The sequence below is a fragment of the Melanotaenia boesemani genome, chromosome 8 (assembly GCF_017639745.1).
Source record: "Melanotaenia boesemani isolate fMelBoe1 chromosome 8, fMelBoe1.pri, whole genome shotgun sequence".
Lineage (NCBI taxonomy): Eukaryota > Metazoa > Chordata > Actinopteri > Atheriniformes > Melanotaeniidae > Melanotaenia > Melanotaenia boesemani.
In genome coordinates, this window is record NC_055689.1 from 8633374 (window position 1) to 8652132 (window position 18759).

Genomic DNA, 18759 nt, shown 5'->3' on the forward strand with positions numbered 1-18759 from the left:
GGTTTTAAAGAAGTGCTGCCTGAGGACCCCAAGATCCCCAGCATCCTCAAGGTTCTGTGCTTGGACCAATACTTCTCACGTTATACATGCTTCCCTTAGGTAACATGATTAGACAGCATGGTATAAACTTTCATTGCTTTGCAGATGATACTCAGATTTACTTAACAATGAAGCCTGATGAAAGCAATCAGTTGGTTAGATTACAAAGATGTCTTGAGGAAATAAAGACCTGGATGACTCTACATTTTCTCCTTTTAAATTCAGACAAGACTTAGGTTGTTGTCTTTGGACCTGAAAAAACGTCTAGCTATGTGGCATCTGGATGGCATTAAGCGGGCTTCCAGTACTACAGTGAGGAACCTTGGAGTTATATTTGACCAGGATTTGTCCTTTGGCTCACATTTAAAACAGGTTTCTAGAACTGCCTTCTTCCACCTATGTAATATTGTAAGTATTAGGGACATCCTATTTCAGAGCGATACAGAAGAACTAGTCCATGCCTTTGTTACTTCATGATTGGATCACTGGAATTCCTGATTATTGTTCCATCCCAAATATGCCCTGAAACCTCTCCAGCTGATCCATAATGCTGCAGCAAGGACTCTGATGAGAACTAGCAGGATAATATTTTTCCAGGTTTAGCCTCTCTCATGGGCTCCCTGTTAAATTTAGAATAGAATTTAAAATTCTTCTCCTCACATATAAAGCTTTCCATGACCAGACTACATTGTATATCAAGATCTCTTAGTTCCATGTCTTCCCAACAGAGCACTTCGCCCTCAGACTGCAGGTTTACGTGTGGATCCCAGAGTCTCTAGGAGTCGAATGGGGTGCAGAACCTTCAATTATCAGGCCCATCTCTTATGGAACCAGCTCTCAGTTTGGGTCAGGAGGCAGACACCTATTCTCCATGTACGATCAGGCTAAAAACCTTCCGTTATAATAAATCTTATAGTTAGGGCTGGTCTAGCCATCCCTTAGTTATGCTGCCATAGACTTAAGGCCCATTTATGCTCGATGCAGAAGAAGGAAACGCAGACAATCAGACAGACAGTTTAACCCATCTTCTATGTCTGTTACACACGTAATTTGGTCTGTTATCAGGGAGCTTAGCTATCCATTGCTTGATGCAAAAGACAGAGCAATACCACCAAAAATCGCGGGGGCAATGCTAAGCACAATAGCTGACGTGCAACCAGAGAAAGAAATAAACCAGAGAAGAAGAGAAGAATCAGGGAGGTGAAAAAAGCAGAATAAAAATGAAGATGAGCACAGTAACTGTAGAAATTGCATAACCTTTTGAAGGAAGACTATTTACAAACGTTTAGGACCTGTTGGGCAGTTGCAAACAACTTTATAGCGATGCATCACTACCAAACGGTGCCTGAAACTGAAGTCGGCTCACGGGAGTTCGCTCTGAACTCAGCACTGCCCACTAGTGGAAGAATTGACTTAACCTTGGCAATGCATAACATGCATGAAAGTATGAGGATGGTGACAAATGGCGTTTGAAACAGATGTCACTATTTACATTCGTAAGGCAGCATAAATGGGCCTTTCGACTTCTGAGGGATGTCCCACAATGCACTGAGAATTTCCTTTTCATCTCTGCTCCTCATCTTCAGTGCGACATAGGACACTTGTCTGTTGGCCTCTCTTTGCTGTCCTCTCCACCCCAACAGGTCGGACAGATGGCTGCCCTCCCTGAGCCAGAGGTTTTTCCTTTTCACTGTCGCCTCTTGCACGCTCAGGATGGCGGATTGGATCGAAGTGAAGATTTGATGCAATTTATTGGTTTTTCCTAACTGGGTTATTATTTATTGTGAATTGGCTTGAACTGATTTGTCTGTAAAGTGCCCGGAGACGACGTTGTGAAGTGGTGCCACACAAATGAAGCTGAATTGAACATCCAGTTTTAACCTTTGGCCTTCAAAGTCTTCACAATTTAAAGTTGAGGAACATTTTTCTGAAACTGTTCTACAACTTTTAGACCCAGTTTGTCTCTGATTGATGAACCTCTGTCCATCTTTACATTAGAGAGACTCTTGGAATAAAATATCAGATTTGTAAATCACCTGTTTTTACACAGTCCCAACTTTTTAGAATGGGGATTGTATGAAGGAACATTTAAACATTTTTCATTTATTTCTGAGTTAAAAAAAAAAAAAACAACAAAACAAAAATAAAATAAAAATGATGATCTAATTAGGGGTGGAAACTGAACCAAAATTTTGCTTTACTTGATCAGAGCTGAAAATAAAGACAATACAGAGTCACCGTGGGTCATAATCTGAATATTGTTGTACAGTAATGCATGTCTTGGTTTAGATCTTACAGCAAGAAAAATGTATCACACACAAAGTTGTAACATCAAACAACAAATTACATCTCATATGAATTTGCTTATCAAGAATATAGAAAACCAGGCTACAAAAAAAGACTGAAAGTTCTACCATAACAGTTTTATTTAAGACAAAACTAATAATATAAAAAGGAATTTAAAAGGCAACATTGAAACAAAGTAAATAAAAAAAATCATATGAATTTAGTTTCAACGAGCACCATCTATAACTTTAAGTTACTGTTTACTACAAACGGCTTCAAGTTCTGATAAATATGGAGACTCTTCATTACCTGCAACAACCCAAACTGTAATCTTCTGCGTTTTATACAGAACATGCAGAACCGAACAAAGAGAAAACATCCACAGCTAAAAAAGGCTGTAAAAATGCTCCCTGAGGCAGAGGTGTGGGAGATGAAGGTATTGATAACATTTCAAGCCTTTTTGGGACAGTACTTTCTCTCAAACTCGGCTACATTAAACTTTCGAAGGCAGCCTTTGTAGTTCATGTAGCGGATTTTTCCAAAAACAGGTCTCTCTGCCCAGCCCTGGTCATGTATGCCGCAGATGGACCACATACAGCCTGCAGGACCAAAAACACAGCATAGAGGGCATCAATCATCAGGGTACACAAAGAGTCAATGAGATATAAATATGTAGAATTTAGTTCCATTTCCTTACCCACAAAGCCATTCGGGTCCTGACCGTCTAGCTCATAGCGATCGTTGAGGTACAGCGCAATGGACAGCGCCTCCTCTGGTGAGGTCGTCCACTCCAGGATCTTCTTGGCCCAGTACATCCTCAGAAAACCGTGCATCTTCCCCTCACTGACCATCTGGTACTGATGGAAAACATGAAATGGAAAGGTGAGTAAAACACTTGGAATGAGGGGGGCACAATTTCCCTGGTCAGGATTTAGGAAAAGTCAACCATACAGTTAAAGCCTCCTGACTTTCTCAAATTTATTCACTCTAGTGAGCTTGGTGGCAACCCCCCCCCCCCCCAAAAAAAAGAAATGTAATCATTAATTGCTCATTTAAACTTTAGACCCGCTCAAATTGGCCAAATTTTGGGGATTGTTCAGTAATTATATTTATGTATTATCCACTGAAAAAACAAATATGTACAAAGAAAGAAATTATTTTTCACATAATGAATAGTAGGGGGTGAGTATCTGGTAGCAGTTAGTCTTAGATGTGTCACAGATTAGAAATTAAAACAGATTTGACTGCATTAGTATTTTTCTTTTTTTAGTCTAGAAGCAAACAACACATAAATAAATGGGCTTTGTATGTGTTTTCATAAATAGAATAAAGGTTTCAAATATCAAACACTGCATTTAAATTAATCTACCAGCTCTGTAGAATTATTCTGTCATGATATGAGCATCCCAAGTATTGCTGTTTTCCAGCAGGACCTGGTCTAATGTGCTCTGTATGCCAAATCTTCCCCATAAAACGACCCCTTTTTTCATTTTCACAAATAGAATAAAATGTTTCGCTATTATAAACTGAATTGTGTGTTAATGAATCTTTGTGCTCTGTGGAATAATTCAGTCTAGATTTGAACATCCTAACTCAGGGGTGCCCAAAGTCGGTCCTCTAAGGCCGCTGTCCTGCAGATTTTCCAATGTTTCCTGCTTCAACACACCTGACTCCAGCAGCCTATTACGTTTTGCACAATGACTCGTCAATTTGAGTCAGGTGGTTTTGGAGCAGGGACACATCAAGAACCTTCAGGATTGAGGCCCTTGAGGACTGGAGCTGGGCACCCCTGTCCTAACTGGTAGTTTTTCAGCAGGACCTGGTCTACTGTGGTCTGGGTCCCCAAAAAGCAGTGGAATCACCCTTTTAGTACCCACCCTTTAGTGGCGTCCAGTATGGTTCAGTGTATTAGCTTGTGGAAGAAAACAATGAAATAATTCGATCAGCCTCTCATCAACGTGATCCACTGGTTGTTTTAAAAACGGTGGTTACCACACAAATTCAGCGAGAATATCCAGATATCCGGCAACACGTAATCCCAAACTGACCAATCACAAGGGAGTACCTCCGCGTAACCGTCTGCGTAGCAGGGGTGAAAGAGGTGCATGTCAAGCCTCTGTGGAGCTACGCCGAGCCTATGGCAGTTACGCAGACAAAGCGCGAGTATAAATCCACCCTAAGTCAGCACTGCATAAGCAGTTCCTGGGCCATTTTGCCTGGCCGATCGCACAAATCCAGGCTGTTCGCTGATGTTTCTTCACAGTGAATTGGTAAAATCAAATTCCCTTCTTGCCAAACCTTTTGAACAGTCATATACACAAGAACTGTCCGAAATCACTCAAATTTCCTCGGTAAAGACAGACCCACATTTTCCAACTAACAGCTTAGCAGAAGCATGCGCGAGTGAGATATGCATAGATTACGAAAAGGTTCCATTCTCCTCTGCTCCTATGTGCAGACAGGAGAGCGCACTCGCGCAGGTAAGCGCACAATCCCACCAGCAGACAGACAGAGAGCATGTGTCCGACAATATGTGGTATAAATATCAGGTAATAACCAGGCTTCCCAAGCTTACCCTCCACCCCACCAACAAAGCTGAGGTACCGAAGTTTACAGCCAAAGTTTCACCAACGTCTCTGCTCCATCACATCTAAAGGGCCGATAGTGTAGATCTAAACTGCAGCTGGATCTCAACCACACCACCCCGCCAAACTTCTGATTGGTTAGTAATGGGTTTGTAAGCAAAGCAGCGCTCCTCTCATACCATTGGTAGATGAACTCAAGGTGACAATAGTCCACATCAGCACACACATCAAGTTATTAAACTGTCTCTCCTTTTATTTCTTGCCGCAAATAGTTTGCTTCTTAAAATACTTTAAGCCCTGTATATCTATTTATGTACTATGTGTTTTTCTTCTTTTATTCCTTAATTTATTCCTTTTTTCAAAATTAATCAATTAATATTATTTTTAATCTCTTTATTTACTTGGTTACTTTGGAGGTACGATGGGAAGGAAAGGTTGAAAATTTTCTGTCTTTGTTTCTGGTTAAAGTACAAAAAAAGTGGAAATGGTGGAGTACCTAGGTTCTATATGCTGTGCATTTCCAACAATAAAAAAAAAAAAAGAGTTATTGCAGTCACATGAGTGTTTGGCTGCAGAAAGTCTTTTCCACAGAGGATGGAGGAGCTAATTTCTTCAATAGTTACAGAAACTGAGAGGAGCTGAAAGCTGCCGCTTGGTTTTGGGTAATTACGCTCTGTAAAGAACTTCTTCAGATTAATTGCTGTGTTTGCATCTCAGAGCTGTACCTGAGCTGCGTTCCATAGCTTGTCATGAGTCTTTGCTTTCTCAAGTTGCTCTCGTGTGTAGAGATGCTCTCTCTTGTCTTTGGCATGATCTTTCAGAGTCTTCTGAGCCCACTCATAAGCGCCTGAAACCCCAAACACACATAACATGTCGGAGAAAGTAAAAAAACAACTTCTGAAGCATGATTACTGTCAGGTTCCTTTAGAGTGGATGGACTGAAATGAATTCAACTTGTGAGGAAGTGACTCATGTGAATGATCTCAGGGAGGGAACAATTATCGCAATGAACAGGATTCGGTCTTAATGAGACTCCCACTGACCCTCCACCCTGTCGTAGTTCTTGTTGTAGAAGCAGAAGTTGTCTGTCAGCTCCCTCCGCACCACCAGCTCCTCGATGAAGGGGGGGATGGATTGACTTGCGCTCTTCCCACAACGCTGAACTTGCAGCGCCACACGCTGGGCTGAGACATGGCCTGGTCGGAGCGAGGAGACAAATTATTATTGAAACTTCTCTATTGGTTAAAGGAAAGTCAAATCAAAGTGCTTAACACTTTAATTAATGGCATCAAATCAGATTCTATCTTACTCAATGGTGCTACACTATGAAGTTTCATTTACTTGAGTCCCATCAAAAATTCTGGAGGACAAAAATATGTGGGGTCTTCATTTCTCAAACAGCTGCCAAAACAGCTGGATTCAACCACCAAAACAGCTGGATTCAACCACCAAAACAGCTGGATTCAACCACCAAACTAATTATAAAGTCTGTTGCTGTTCCAGCCATTTATCCAGCATAGAGCACGAGTAGAATCCGGCATGTCAGTCGACCACTAAGTTAATTTTTTTATGCATTTTTCCTCCAAGTGCTTCGCTCCATTTCTGATTTTATGAAATTTAGCTTCTTCTCGAGCATATCCCTCTGGTTCAAACATTTACAGCTTAATTACTCCAGCAGCAGTTGTGACTATCAATGGGTAACAATTATTTTATTTTTCAACAGTCATTTGAGTCAGTGATTCCCAACCTTCCCAGCCATGTTAGATGTCTCCCTGCTGACACACACCTGACTCAAATTAAATGGATCTTTGACAAGCTCTGCACAAGAAGTCTGCTAATGAGCCATTCATTTGAGTCAGGTGTGTTGAAGCTGGGAAACATTGATTCTGAAGGACAGTGGGCCTTAAGCACCGGAGATGGGGATCCCTGATTTAAACGGTACAGTGTGTAAGAATTACTGACATCTAGTGGTAAAGACGGGCATAGAAATAACTCCAAATACCAAGCACAGCTGTGAATGGATGGTCCCATCCAAAATTCTTCCAGACATTAACATGTTTTCATCTGTGAGTGGCCTCAGGTGCAGTGATGACTGCACTACAGGAAACTATTTTAACATGTGTACTGTCTCCTTTTATTGCATTATTTATCCCAAACAGTGCTCTAGCACCCCTATCAAAATAACCGGTTCTGCAGTTTTAAAGCTCGGAGGATTCTCAATAAACGGCTCATTTTAATAGAATAAAAACACAATAGTTAATTTAGTAAAATAAATAGATAGAAATTTTTCTGTCTTTGACCTTTGATTTTGTTCCAGACCTAGATTTTACATTCAGGCCTTGTGAAGATATACTTCTTTTATTTTGGGTCAGTCATTTCAGACAAGAGGCAGAACAAACAGGCCTTGTGAGGTTAAATCAGGATGTGATGTCTCATATTCATCACCGGATCCAGAATTAAATCTAATCAAACTTGTAATTTACACATATCACAATGTCCTGATTTCTCACTACAAGCCAACACTCATGATCCAAAACGAATTATCTGTAGAAATGTTAAGAAGGTTCAAGAACAAGAACCAAAGCAGTTCTTTCCATCAAATAATAATTCAGATGTCACCATGTCCAAATCTAGACGGCTTGGGTTGAATTAACAGTTAGCTAAAATGAGATAGATCTGCAGAGGGCTGAGCCGAGTGGACGCGACCGTACTGACCGAAGCGGAGCCACGGTGACAGCTGGCTGAGTGCCGCCACGTTGGGGTTGTTGCGTTGGGTGCTGAACAGTTTAAGACGAACATCGATGAAAGACTCCAGCATGTTCATCCCGGCTTCCGCTCCCGGCTTGGCCCACTGCGGCTCTCCGACCGCTTTGTCAACCTGCAGGGAAGCCAGGGTTTTGTCCCAGTCCACCGGCTGAGAGGCGAGGAGGAGACAGAGCAGAGGAAGGCTCAGCAAAGCGGCCACAGCTTCAGAAAGGAAGATCTGAGGCTACAATAACAGCACCCACCCTGCAGCTTTAATAACATTTCAACTTTTTGACAAGCAGAAAAAACCTATTAGTTTAATTCACTTAGAAATAACGGATGATAAAATCCTTGAACTAAAGCTCAGTGGTGCTTTCTGTTTCATTATTACTAAACTCACTTTAGCTGAGCTTGCTGCTGTGTGAGGGTGCTTCTCCACAGGAGGAAAATCAGTCAGGAACTCTGACAAGGCGTTGGTGATTTTCCCTCTGATGGTCCTGGCAGAATACTCCTGTTTAGGGGATGCCACCCAGCAGGGAACGATGTTGTGGGCATCAACCTGTTTGTGAGGAAAAGAAGTTATGGAGCAATACTGATAATAGAACTGCAGGAGACTGAGGTGGGTTACACGGGTTTTCATCCTTATTGCTTAATGATGAGAGCAGAAACTAAAGCAGGAAAGGCAGAAGTGTGAAAAAATAACAAGATGTTGAAAATCCTCTCCACGAATGACATCCCTAATAATGAGTTTTCACACCTGTATGAGGGGAACATCTTTTGGAAGGCTCTTTTCTATGTCTTTTAACCACTGCAGAGGTTCTCGGAGGGGGGAGAAGTCTGTCACCACGGCCCCGAAGCCACGATCGGACACGAAGCCGGGGAGGACGTCGCCTGCTGCACCATGCAGCAAGTGGAACTGGATGTTTAAATGTTTGCATTCCTGTTTGGTGGGGAGAGAAGAACAAGATGAGATGGTAATAACATCAGAAAACATGCTTGAGATATGCAGATGACACGCAGCTTCATTTATCTATTAAACCAGTTAAACTGAAGTTCCAGGCTTTGGCCTTAGAAACCTCAGAGAGTCATTATCAAACATGAACTCACCGGCCAATTTATCAGCTCCACCTTTTCAACTGCTTGTTAACACAAACATCTAACTAGCCAATCATAGGGCTGGAACTCAACACATTTAGTCATGCAGACATGGTGAAGATGACTAGAAGTTCAAACTGAGCATCAGAATGAGGAAGAAAGGTGACTTTAAATGTGGCATGGTTGTTGGGCCAAGTATTTCAGAAACTGCTGATTTACTGGGATTTTCCCACACAACCATCTCAAGGGTTTACAGAGAATAGTCTGAAGAAGAGCCGGCTGCCTCCTGTCAGCTAAGAACAGGAAACTGAGGCTACAATTCACACAGACTCAACAACACTGGACAATAGAAGATGGAGAAACGTTGCTGGTCTGATGAGTCTCCATTTCAGCTCCACATTCAGATGGTAGGTTCAGTCAGTGGTTTTAGTTAGTTACCTGATTGTACCACAGTTCTTCAGCAGGCTTAGCAAAGTTTCTTGCTTGTTTTTAGAACAACATCAGTACTTTTTAGCTCAGTTTACACTCGTTTAGGTTAGATAAGTCTTAGCAAAGCTTCTTTTTGTTTTAAAACACATCTGGAGTGGAAATACTGAGCGGAGCAGCTGAGGGAACTTAACATACATATAGTACTTGCACAAATAAACATGCACTCTGAACATGAAAAATAGCTGCAAAAACAAAAAAAAAGGATAGAGTTCAAATAACTTATTAACTATTCAATATTTTTCTGCATTTATAAGTGTTATGGTTCAAAGTTTTTGTCTGATCATTTAGCCCTGTTTCATTAAAAGGAAAAATGTCTGAATTTGTTTTACTTCTTTCAGTTTTTTTTTCTTTTTCAATGCTCCATAACCATTTTATTTCTATTGTACATACTCTAGGGACCATAAAACACTTAAAAATACTCCATCAAATGACACAGATGAAAAAAATGCCTATGTAAATATTTCAGGGGTTTTGTATTACAGCTAAAATCAATCAAAACACCTTTGTCCTCCGCTCCTAAAAAGGAATATATCTCAAAAACTAAAAGAGACAGATGGTTGCAATAACTTGTGCAAAGAATAATTTTTGTACATTTAGAAACATTTTTATCACTAAGCTTTGTGTGTTTATTTAGATGAAAACAAATCCAATTTTGTGTTTTTTTATTTATGAAATAATTTCAACACTTAAAAGTTATTATTGCCCCTCATGGCAATATGAAGCACTTGAGGATACTCCTAAAAATTGACAAAATATGCACACAAATAAAGCGTATGTACAGGCAGATCATTTTCTACTGCAGCTTTTAAAGAGTTAACATAAGTCCCAGAGTTCTGCCACATATTCTGTCAGGAATGTTTACTCAGAGGTTTCAGAGAGGGACTGACATCAGATCCAGCTAAATTTTCAGCTACTTTTTATTGTTCCTGTATTTAATAGATCTACTTCTGCAAATGATTGCTTGCTTTCATATTTTTACTGCTTATTTTGCTTAAAGATGTATTAAATTAATTAGTTAATGTGTATATTAGACATCCGTCTTTTCCATAATATATTTATTAATCAGAAATACATCTACACAGATGAACAGATATCTGACTGATTATCAGAACAATAAATATTCAACTAACATCTAAACTTTTAGTATGATGTGGGTGTAGACGTAGACGGCTGTTTGTACACTTGCAGGTCTTTATCTTTTTGTAAAATGGCTAAATGGACATTTAATAATCTTTAGTTTTTAAAATCCTGACAGGTATTGTCTGCAAAACTTAAGGGTAGATGGAGGGGGTGGGGTAAGGATTGAGCATGTGCAGTGCTGTGATGTGTCTCACTAAATAAATCAAGTGCAACTTAAAGATAAGCAAGTTTGTACCTTTGCAATTTCTTCCAGACCCTTCAGCATAAAGCCATAATGCCTCAGAGTGGACAGCTCTGATTTTGGGACCACCAAACAGAAACACACATGCAGAGGGAGATTCTCCTTTGCAGCCAGCTGCTGGGCACGGATCAGTGCCCAGTTATCTATAGAAAAGCACACAAGTCAGTAGAAACAAACAAATGCATTTCCGTAATGGTATCTTAATGATGTGTAAGGTTTACCCTGGACTCTCTGGTCTCTTAACATCCAGTAAAGCACCCCTTTACAGCCCTGCTTGATCTTCTCGGTGTCGGTTATATAACGCTGGCGCTTTTTATTGAACTTCATCTCCTTCTTGTCAGCCCTCTGCTGCTTCACGAGGCTCTGCAGCCAACCTGCAGCTTTCTTCGGCTTCTCCTCCTTCTCTGAGGCCACCTTCGGCTGCTTGGCATCGGGCTCCTGACTTCCAGCGGAAGATGTCGCTTTACGTTTTTTGCCAGACATGATCGGTTCTCCGATGAATGCGGTGGTCGACAAAATGAGAGTCTGGCCGGGCCAAAGAACTAACAATCGGCTCGATGCAGATAAAAACGATGAGCTGCAGGAAACAATGAAAAGTTTTAACACTCTTCAGCAACACGAGCTAACAAAGGTGAAAACTGCCAATGAATGTGGAAAAACCGAAAGAATTTTTTTTAAAATCAGATGTGAAAGAAGACAAACCATAAAAAACCGACATGAATGAAGGAAATCTTCATTGAAACAGCTAATATTTGTCAAATACGTACGTCGTCCGCACACAGATCAACATGCAGGAGGTAAAGCTTCAAGTTTAGACGCCTTGATTGTACTTGAACACGAAAAAGAAATAGATTTTAACTTCACTAAGAATCGCAAACGAAATGTCTGCAACTGTAGCCGCCCAGTCAATGACACACGTAACACAACTGGTTACATGAGCACGTTGATGTTTGGTAACACAGTGTTTTTGATGTAATTCAACTACACTTCCCACAAAACATTTCGACTTTCTTTACGGGGCATGCGCGACGTCGATGACGTTTGGAGGAGGTTGGGTTTATCCACTGTAGCGCAGCCTCAAAGGGGCGAGCAGCTAATACGTCTGCAAACGACTGTAGTGGCATTTCTGTTCCTTTTGGATTGTTTGTTGCAGTTTAAAAAAAATGAACAAAGGTGATTTCACGGCCGGTCGAGGGAAAGGGACAGCGGTTCCCGATAAAGTTGATATGTCCTTGGGTAAGGTTATTATTTGCTGAAACCAGAGTTAGTAAGTTAGCTAATATTAGCCACCGCTTTATGTAGCTAGGTAAGCTAGATAAATATATCTCACTGGAGAATTCAGGTGCCTTGTATATCATCAATCATGTGATTACTTTGGCAGATGACATCATTCGGTTGAACAAAAAGGAAAAACAGTTAAAACGGAGACAAGCCAACATGAACCGCAGACCATTCAAGAAGAAAGGCCGTTTAACCCAAGGAACGGGAGTTTCTCAGAGGACTACAGGGCCAGCCCAAAGAGGTTTGTGAAAACCCCACCCCTTACCTTTTTTGTGTGTCTTTTTCCTGGTAAGTTAAAGTTAAGTTTAAATACTAAAGCCGCCGTGTACACAAATAATGACGTCAAATTACCCTTACTAGGAGGTGGCGTACCCCGAGGAGGAGCGGCTATATTAAGAAACAGGAGGCTTCCTCCTCTAACGGGTAGACGACGGGGTCAAGGGGTCATCACAGGCATTGCAGCCAAGAGGCCGGCTGTCCTGCTGAAACGAGCTGGTACACTCAACAGAGGAGCTGTCAGCCAGGTAAAGGACAAGCTGGTGAATACCAGGGTTTCCCCAATGTCTCCAAAATTTCAGTTTCCAGTGAGTCTAGGAGTGATCATTATCAGTTAATCAGTCTGTGTATCAGTTTATCAGGATCATTGCAGTTTAATTTAACTCATGCAGGTCAATTTCATTTGCTGTGTCACTTTCAATCTTCATATCTTCCTTTTGCTATCAGACTTGATTGATTTGACCAGGTTTACTGCTGAAAATCTGTTTACAGTTTTTATTGGAGAACAAAATTTATGAAACCAGATACAGAACTTAAAGTCCTTACTAAAGCTGTCAGCTCATTTATTCATCAAGAAACATTTAATTTGATATGTTAAGTTTAGTCTACTTAAAGGTATAACCATTTTTTTTAAATAGAAAGTATAATAGAATTATTCATGTTAACATCCAGTCTAACTAGGTCTGTTGTCTCTGTTGAAATATTTTAGAAATATCACTTTTGTTTGCTTGATGAATAAATGAACAGTAGGAGAGAGAAATTATCTAAGAAATGGGATTAAATGTTTAAGTCGAGGAGACGAGCCACCTCTCACCTGCAGCAGCTGAGAGACAATATCTTTTCAAAATTTATTGTATTATTTGTTAATACAGTTACTTGCACAAGGTCAGCAGCTTCGGTTTGCAAATGGTGCACAAGATCTCTGGTAATACTTGCATATTGCATAAAGTTGTAAATTGCTGCTTTAAAGATCTGAGCACATCTACTGTAAGCATCCTATCTGCCTTACATCCCACCCACTACACACCCTTATTCAACCATCATTGGTGAAATCAACCTGCACGACTTCATCAGTCATGGCTACAACTGAGAGGAAGCCTTAGAAAGTGATTTTCTATCTATACAAAAACTAAAAATCAAACTTCTGATTGCTCTTCAGAAACAATCACATGTGTAAGGAGCTACAGCTCAGCTTGCTTCCAGGGTTTAAATAAATGTCATATTAAGGAAACTAGATATCCAAAGTAGTTTCATCATATGAAAAAGCAGCTTCCTTCCATCTTCAGACTGGTATTTTAACCACAAACAGCGGTGTAAACCGCCTAAACAATATTAGGAATGTTGTGCAGCAGGAGACTGTTTCGGGGGGGCCTTTTTAACTGCTGCACCACTAAACATGCAGCACAGCAGCTAAAAGTGGCTGGAGAAAAGTCAGAAAGTAAAGCTGTAGCAGATGTTGAAGTTTAACATTATGACACAGAAACATGGAGTTGTCTCTGTTCTCTGGAGACAGTTTGGTTTAAACGGTCAGACGTGGACCAAATGGCTAGTTACTGGAATTAATATTGAGGTAAACTTGTCACCAGAGGCAGTAACAGGGGATATTTGCTGCAGCATCTTAGCTGCAAACATGCTTTGGTGCACGAAAAATGTCTGAAACTAAGATTAACATCTTTCATGTTGTTTGGTAGAATTGAATAAGATGGACACTGGTGTCAGATGTCACATGGAAACGTGTTTGCTGGACATTATTATTATTATTATTATTATTGTAGTAGTACAATGTTAAATTCCCGTGATAATGAAAAAGCTCTATTCTTAGCTGATCTACTGCATTTCTTCTCTGTCTGTGGAAAATGGGCTTGGCACGCAATCATTGGTCATTCTTTTTCTATACCACTTAGTCCGATTCAAGGTCGCGGGGGGTGGAAACTAACGCAGCAATTAGCAGGCAAGAGGCAGGTACACCCAGAGAGGTCGCCAGTCCATCGCAGGGCCGAGAAAAAAAGTAGTCAAATATCTTAAACCATCACAGTTTTGGTCACTGCACTAATCCAATTGAGCATCTTTGAACTTTTGCTGTGGTAACTGTTGACCGCCGTAACTTCGAACCTGTTTATTACTGGGTTTCTGTTGGAAGGCTTCTTTCTTACCTGCAAAGAGTTGGAAGATCCTTCATCTTTCCAGCTGTCTACAGTTGTTAATATTGTGCCATGCAATGAAGTTATTTTAAACTCCCAGTTTGATTTACAGTGAAGGAGGGATTGTAGCTTTTAGATTAAATTAAAGTCTCCTAATACCTTCAGGTTTTGGCCTTAGTGCCAGTTTTAATGTCAGATGGGAATTATTCAGAGGAGTATCATGTGAATGCTGCTCCTTTAAGCTGATGTCAGATCCAAGTTTCCTTATTTTATTTACACAGAACCACTGATCATCAGACATCTTCTCTGTTAAGTATATAAAAGCTGTCCAGTTAGCGTTGGATAATGTACCACATATATGGAAGATCACCACTTCATTTCCCTCATTTAGAAACCAAGACAGAGAACCAGACCCTTCATTCAGCGCTCCGAGGCTCCATACAGGAGGCCGGAGGTCCAGAGGCGGCTTTACCGGCAGCCTGATCTGCAGAGAGGCCAGACTACAGCGTCAGCCAGGCGACCGTTTCAGCTTCAACGACGGTGAGAGCATCTGAACGCTTACAACACACTGTCACTGAGGATGTGGCTGATTGGACGTCACACAGTCCACTTTGATTGACAGTGTTGTCTGTTGATGCAGATCTCTGCCGCCTGTCCAGCAGACCCAGAAGGAGGCACGCCAGGCCACGTTTCTTTTCCGGAGGGGACTCAAGGTGCCCAAACCTGAAGCCAGTTTGAATCAAATCTCAGCTGTTCATCCAGCAGTCGTTGCATCGCAGTGATTATTTTTATGTTCTTTGCAGGTTCAAACCCAGGTGGAGACAACAAACCCCCACATTCCTCCGGTCAAAACTCGACAGTAAGTCCTCTCACAGTCCTCTCTCTACTTCACTATTTCTGTATGAGGAAGGGAAAGTGCCACTGAGGACATGAATCATTTGGAGGGGAAACAAAGCTATCGTCTGCTGTTAAAACATGTTTGTAGTGTAATAATGAGACACTGCCTCTGTTTGTCCACTAGATGGCGCTCATCAACAACTACTAATGGAATCTTGACTGTTTCAATCGCCAACCCCACAGCCAGGACTCAGCCTGAGTAAGCACTTCTTTTAGATGTTATCATGAAATAACACGATGATGCGTGTTTACTCAGAGCAGCTTTTGTCCGTAGGCCTCCCACCGCCTGGACTCTGCACCCCCCACCCACCAGCCCCGCTCCTGTTAAGGTGGAAACAGCGGAGAAGAAAATCCCAAAAGGAGTCCCCCTGCAGTTTGACATCAACAGCGTCGGCAAACCGGTGAGGAAATGCTATCATAACCTTTTTTACCAACACACCTGATTTCACAGGGAGTAAAGTCTGGTCTGGGGTGTAAATGTGGATGTGTGGTATCCACTGAATGTACAGACTCTCATCTAAAAGCTCATTAAAACCATTTCTATCACCACCAAACACGGTAAAGACAACAAATAGCCGCTCTGGTGAAAGGGCACTTCTCACAGGTTCCAAAACTTAATGTTTAATCAGCCTGCAACCAGGGTTGGGCGATATGTAAATTTTTTTCAATCGCCTATCGCCAGTCCAGCAAATGGCGATAGGCGATATATTCGCGGACGTGACGTCAGAACTTTTTTGCGCGCTGAACACCTGTTGAAGCAATTTAGAAGACAAAAATGGAGGGACTTCACTTGGCCGAGTTTGAAAAATTGAATCACTGTAAAGACCCCATAAATAGGCTACAGTTATAGGTGAAAATAAAGAAGTTGGTCTTTGATTCCCACCACTGTGGTTATTGATTAAATAAACGTAATTAATTTCCGAGTAGCCTACTTCTGTCATTTTTTCTTTCTGTTAAGTTTGAGTAGCCTAAATTGGTGCTGCAATTGGAGGCAGGTCACAGGCGGGGTGGGAGGTTATGCACGGTCCTTTAGTGTGTGCGCGTGTGCACGAGACTTCTGAAAGAAGGCAGCACCAGGTATGGAGAGAGGCTGGATGATGGAAAAAAAAAAAAAAAACTCCCGACACCTGCTGCACGAGCCACAGCGTGCGCCTGCGTTGTAGCTAACTAAACGTGTTGGCTCATGTACATACATACATATATATATCTCTCTTAATATCGCTCTTATATAAACGATCGTCGAATGGCTCAGCCTATCGTCGATGGTCAGTACATTCGTTCAATCGCCCAACCCTACCTGCAACCAAAATCAACTGAACCAGAAGCAAAAGAAGCCAAAATTCTGCTTCACGTTTGGAAAATCATCATAAATTCCGTCTTGCCTCCAAAACTTCTGTCCACCAGGATAAAGCCACATTTACTAAAAAGAAAACTCATCTTCCAGTGTCTTTTTGAGAGCAGTTTTCTGTAAAAAAATCACTATTTTCTGCTCTGTTACATGGATTTGATTGGACAAAGACAGGTGTCAGTCATTCTGTGTTACAAATACTTTCCTCTTTACCGACTGGTGAGATGGATGTAAACATGGTGATATCAGTGTAAATCTACTGGATCACATGATTAATAGGATGGGTTAATTATGAAAAACGGCCAATTGAAGCAAGAGTTAGAAGCAGTTCCAGACTTACAGAAAGTATTTCTTATATTTCCATCTTTATACAGACGTTGGCAATTTGTACGGACGCACCTGTTGTTGTCCACTTTTTAGCTACTTTAGGATAAAAAGGTGTCCCAAAAGGAACTCTACACTCGTGACTTGTGTTTTTTTTCTTTTTTTAAATTTACTGGAACAATTTCTCAAAAGGGTTATATACTACAAAATGCAAAGAATAAATAAAATAAGCAAAAAAAATGTTTCCTGTGTTCCATCCTCCATTACTTTTACAAAGTGGCCTCTGCAGTCATGTGTCCATCTCTGATGAAATGTGTTAGTTTTATTTTCATTGATACCAAATGTTTGTGATCCATTCTTTTGGGTTTCTCATTCTTGACAGGAAACCCCAAAAAGGCCTTTGGGGCTTAAGAGATGAAGTTTAAATGTGGTTAAAAGCAACTTTACCAATGCGTCATCCTTGTTTTCCTCTTCCTGCAGCAAACGTCGATGACTCTGAACGAGCGATTTCGGATCCTGAAAGATCAGCGCGCGGCCACAGCACAGACCAGTAAAGGCAGCAGGTTCGTCACCGTGGGTTAGCCGTGGCGAAGAGAGGCGGGTGAAACTAAGACACAAAGACTCTTAACTGCAACCCCCCATGATGGATGGGACGGTGCTGACACTGAAAATACTTCAGTTGTGGGATAAATGGGACAGAACTCAAATGTGCAGGTGTTTTGGAAGAGTTTGTTTGGAAAAGCCTCCCATTCATTGTCTGTGTTATTGTACTCAGCTGTTTGTATTGTGGTTGCTCTGCTGGGAAAGTTCCCTCCCCTTTTTTTGGACTTGGAACTGTTAACACTACAGACTTTTTGAAAGTAGGTCTTTCAGAGAGAACAATTCATTTGCAAGGATCATGTGGATTTTTTTTTTTTTTTTTTTTAAAGCTCTGTTTTGTAATTTCTGCAAATAAATTTCTCTAAATATTTTTCCTTGTACAGCATCAACGCAGCTCACGGAACACGTTTCGTATGTGCGTATCTTTTCCTGTGGCCACTGACTGACACATAAAACCACACTTGTTCACTGACTGCAGTCTGGTGTTCAACTCTGAGCTACTTCACAAATCGAGAGGGTTTGGTTACACCTTGCATCCTTGTAGGTGTTGAGGTCGTGCATTGCCATGTAAATGTTCATTTCAGGTGTGTTGATTCTTTTTCATGAAACCAGAGCTTTGGAAACCCAAAAAAGCAAATTCTCTAAACTGGGTCCCAAAATGAAGAAATGGGAGGTCATAAAAATCTGCCATACAAAATTTTATTAAAATGTTTATCCTTAGTAAAGAAAAAAATCTACTTAGAAAGCCACAACTTCTGCATCCAATAAACCTCCACCCATGCACGAGGTGGTTTATTGAGGTCGGAAGAGGTGGTGGAGCTACAGTGGTGGAGTAGTTCATGACTGTCCAGGTAATCTCTATTTCCTGAAAACTTCTCATTAATGAAACACCACCATGCTGATGACTTCTTTTTTTTTTATTAAAAAAAACATAAATGAATAAGGCTGTATAATGATTTCCCTTAAAGGTACAGTGTGTAAGAATTACTGAGATCTAGTGGTAAAGATGGGCATAGAAATTATTTAAATGCCAAGCACAGTTGTGAATGGATGGTGGCTGTCATGGGCCAAAACTCTTTTAGATGTAAACCTGTTTTCATGTTTGAGTGGATCCAGTGGCTTCAGGTGCAGCAATAACCGCACTACAGGTAAATACTTCATCATATACACTACCGTTCAAAAGTTTGGGGTCACTTCCCTATTGAATCCCATGGCAAAGTGACCCCAAACTTTTGAACGGTAGTGTACATGTGTACTATCTTCCTCTATGAT

General features: G+C 41.0%; 2 protein-coding genes across 4 annotated transcripts; one reads left to right on the forward strand and one right to left on the reverse strand.

Annotated features, from left to right (window-relative positions):
• Positions 1 to 2219: 2219 nt before the first annotated feature.
• On the reverse strand, positions 2220 to 11590 carry LOC121644346 (CPD photolyase). Of its 3 annotated transcripts, none has more exons than XM_041992243.1 (10): positions 11388 to 11590; positions 10842 to 11197; positions 10615 to 10763; positions 8413 to 8595; positions 8056 to 8214; positions 7626 to 7824; positions 5954 to 6106; positions 5636 to 5757; positions 3023 to 3182; positions 2220 to 2924 (listed from the first exon to the last, which is right to left on the reverse strand). In XM_041992243.1, the coding sequence occupies exons 1-10, from the start codon at positions 11408 to 11410 to the stop codon at positions 2776 to 2778; spliced, it is 1653 nt and encodes a 550-aa protein (XP_041848177.1). In that variant the 5' UTR covers positions 11411 to 11590; the 3' UTR covers positions 2220 to 2775. The 3 variants fall into 3 exon arrangements, with proteins under 3 accessions (XP_041848177.1, XP_041848178.1, XP_041848176.1); XM_041992244.1 differs by having other exon boundaries at positions 10842 to 11258; XM_041992242.1 differs by having other exon boundaries at positions 11323 to 11590.
• Positions 11591 to 11674: 84 nt separating this feature from the next.
• LOC121644360 (UAP56-interacting factor-like) lies at positions 11675 to 18402 on the forward strand. Its single transcript, XM_041992266.1, has 9 exons — positions 11675 to 11856; positions 12002 to 12142; positions 12262 to 12425; positions 14710 to 14858; positions 14959 to 15031; positions 15122 to 15177; positions 15340 to 15414; positions 15490 to 15616; positions 17368 to 18402. The coding sequence occupies exons 1-9, from the start codon at positions 11784 to 11786 to the stop codon at positions 17467 to 17469; spliced, it is 960 nt and encodes a 319-aa protein (XP_041848200.1). The 5' UTR covers positions 11675 to 11783; the 3' UTR covers positions 17470 to 18402.
• The last annotated feature ends 357 nt before the right edge of the window (positions 18403 to 18759 follow it).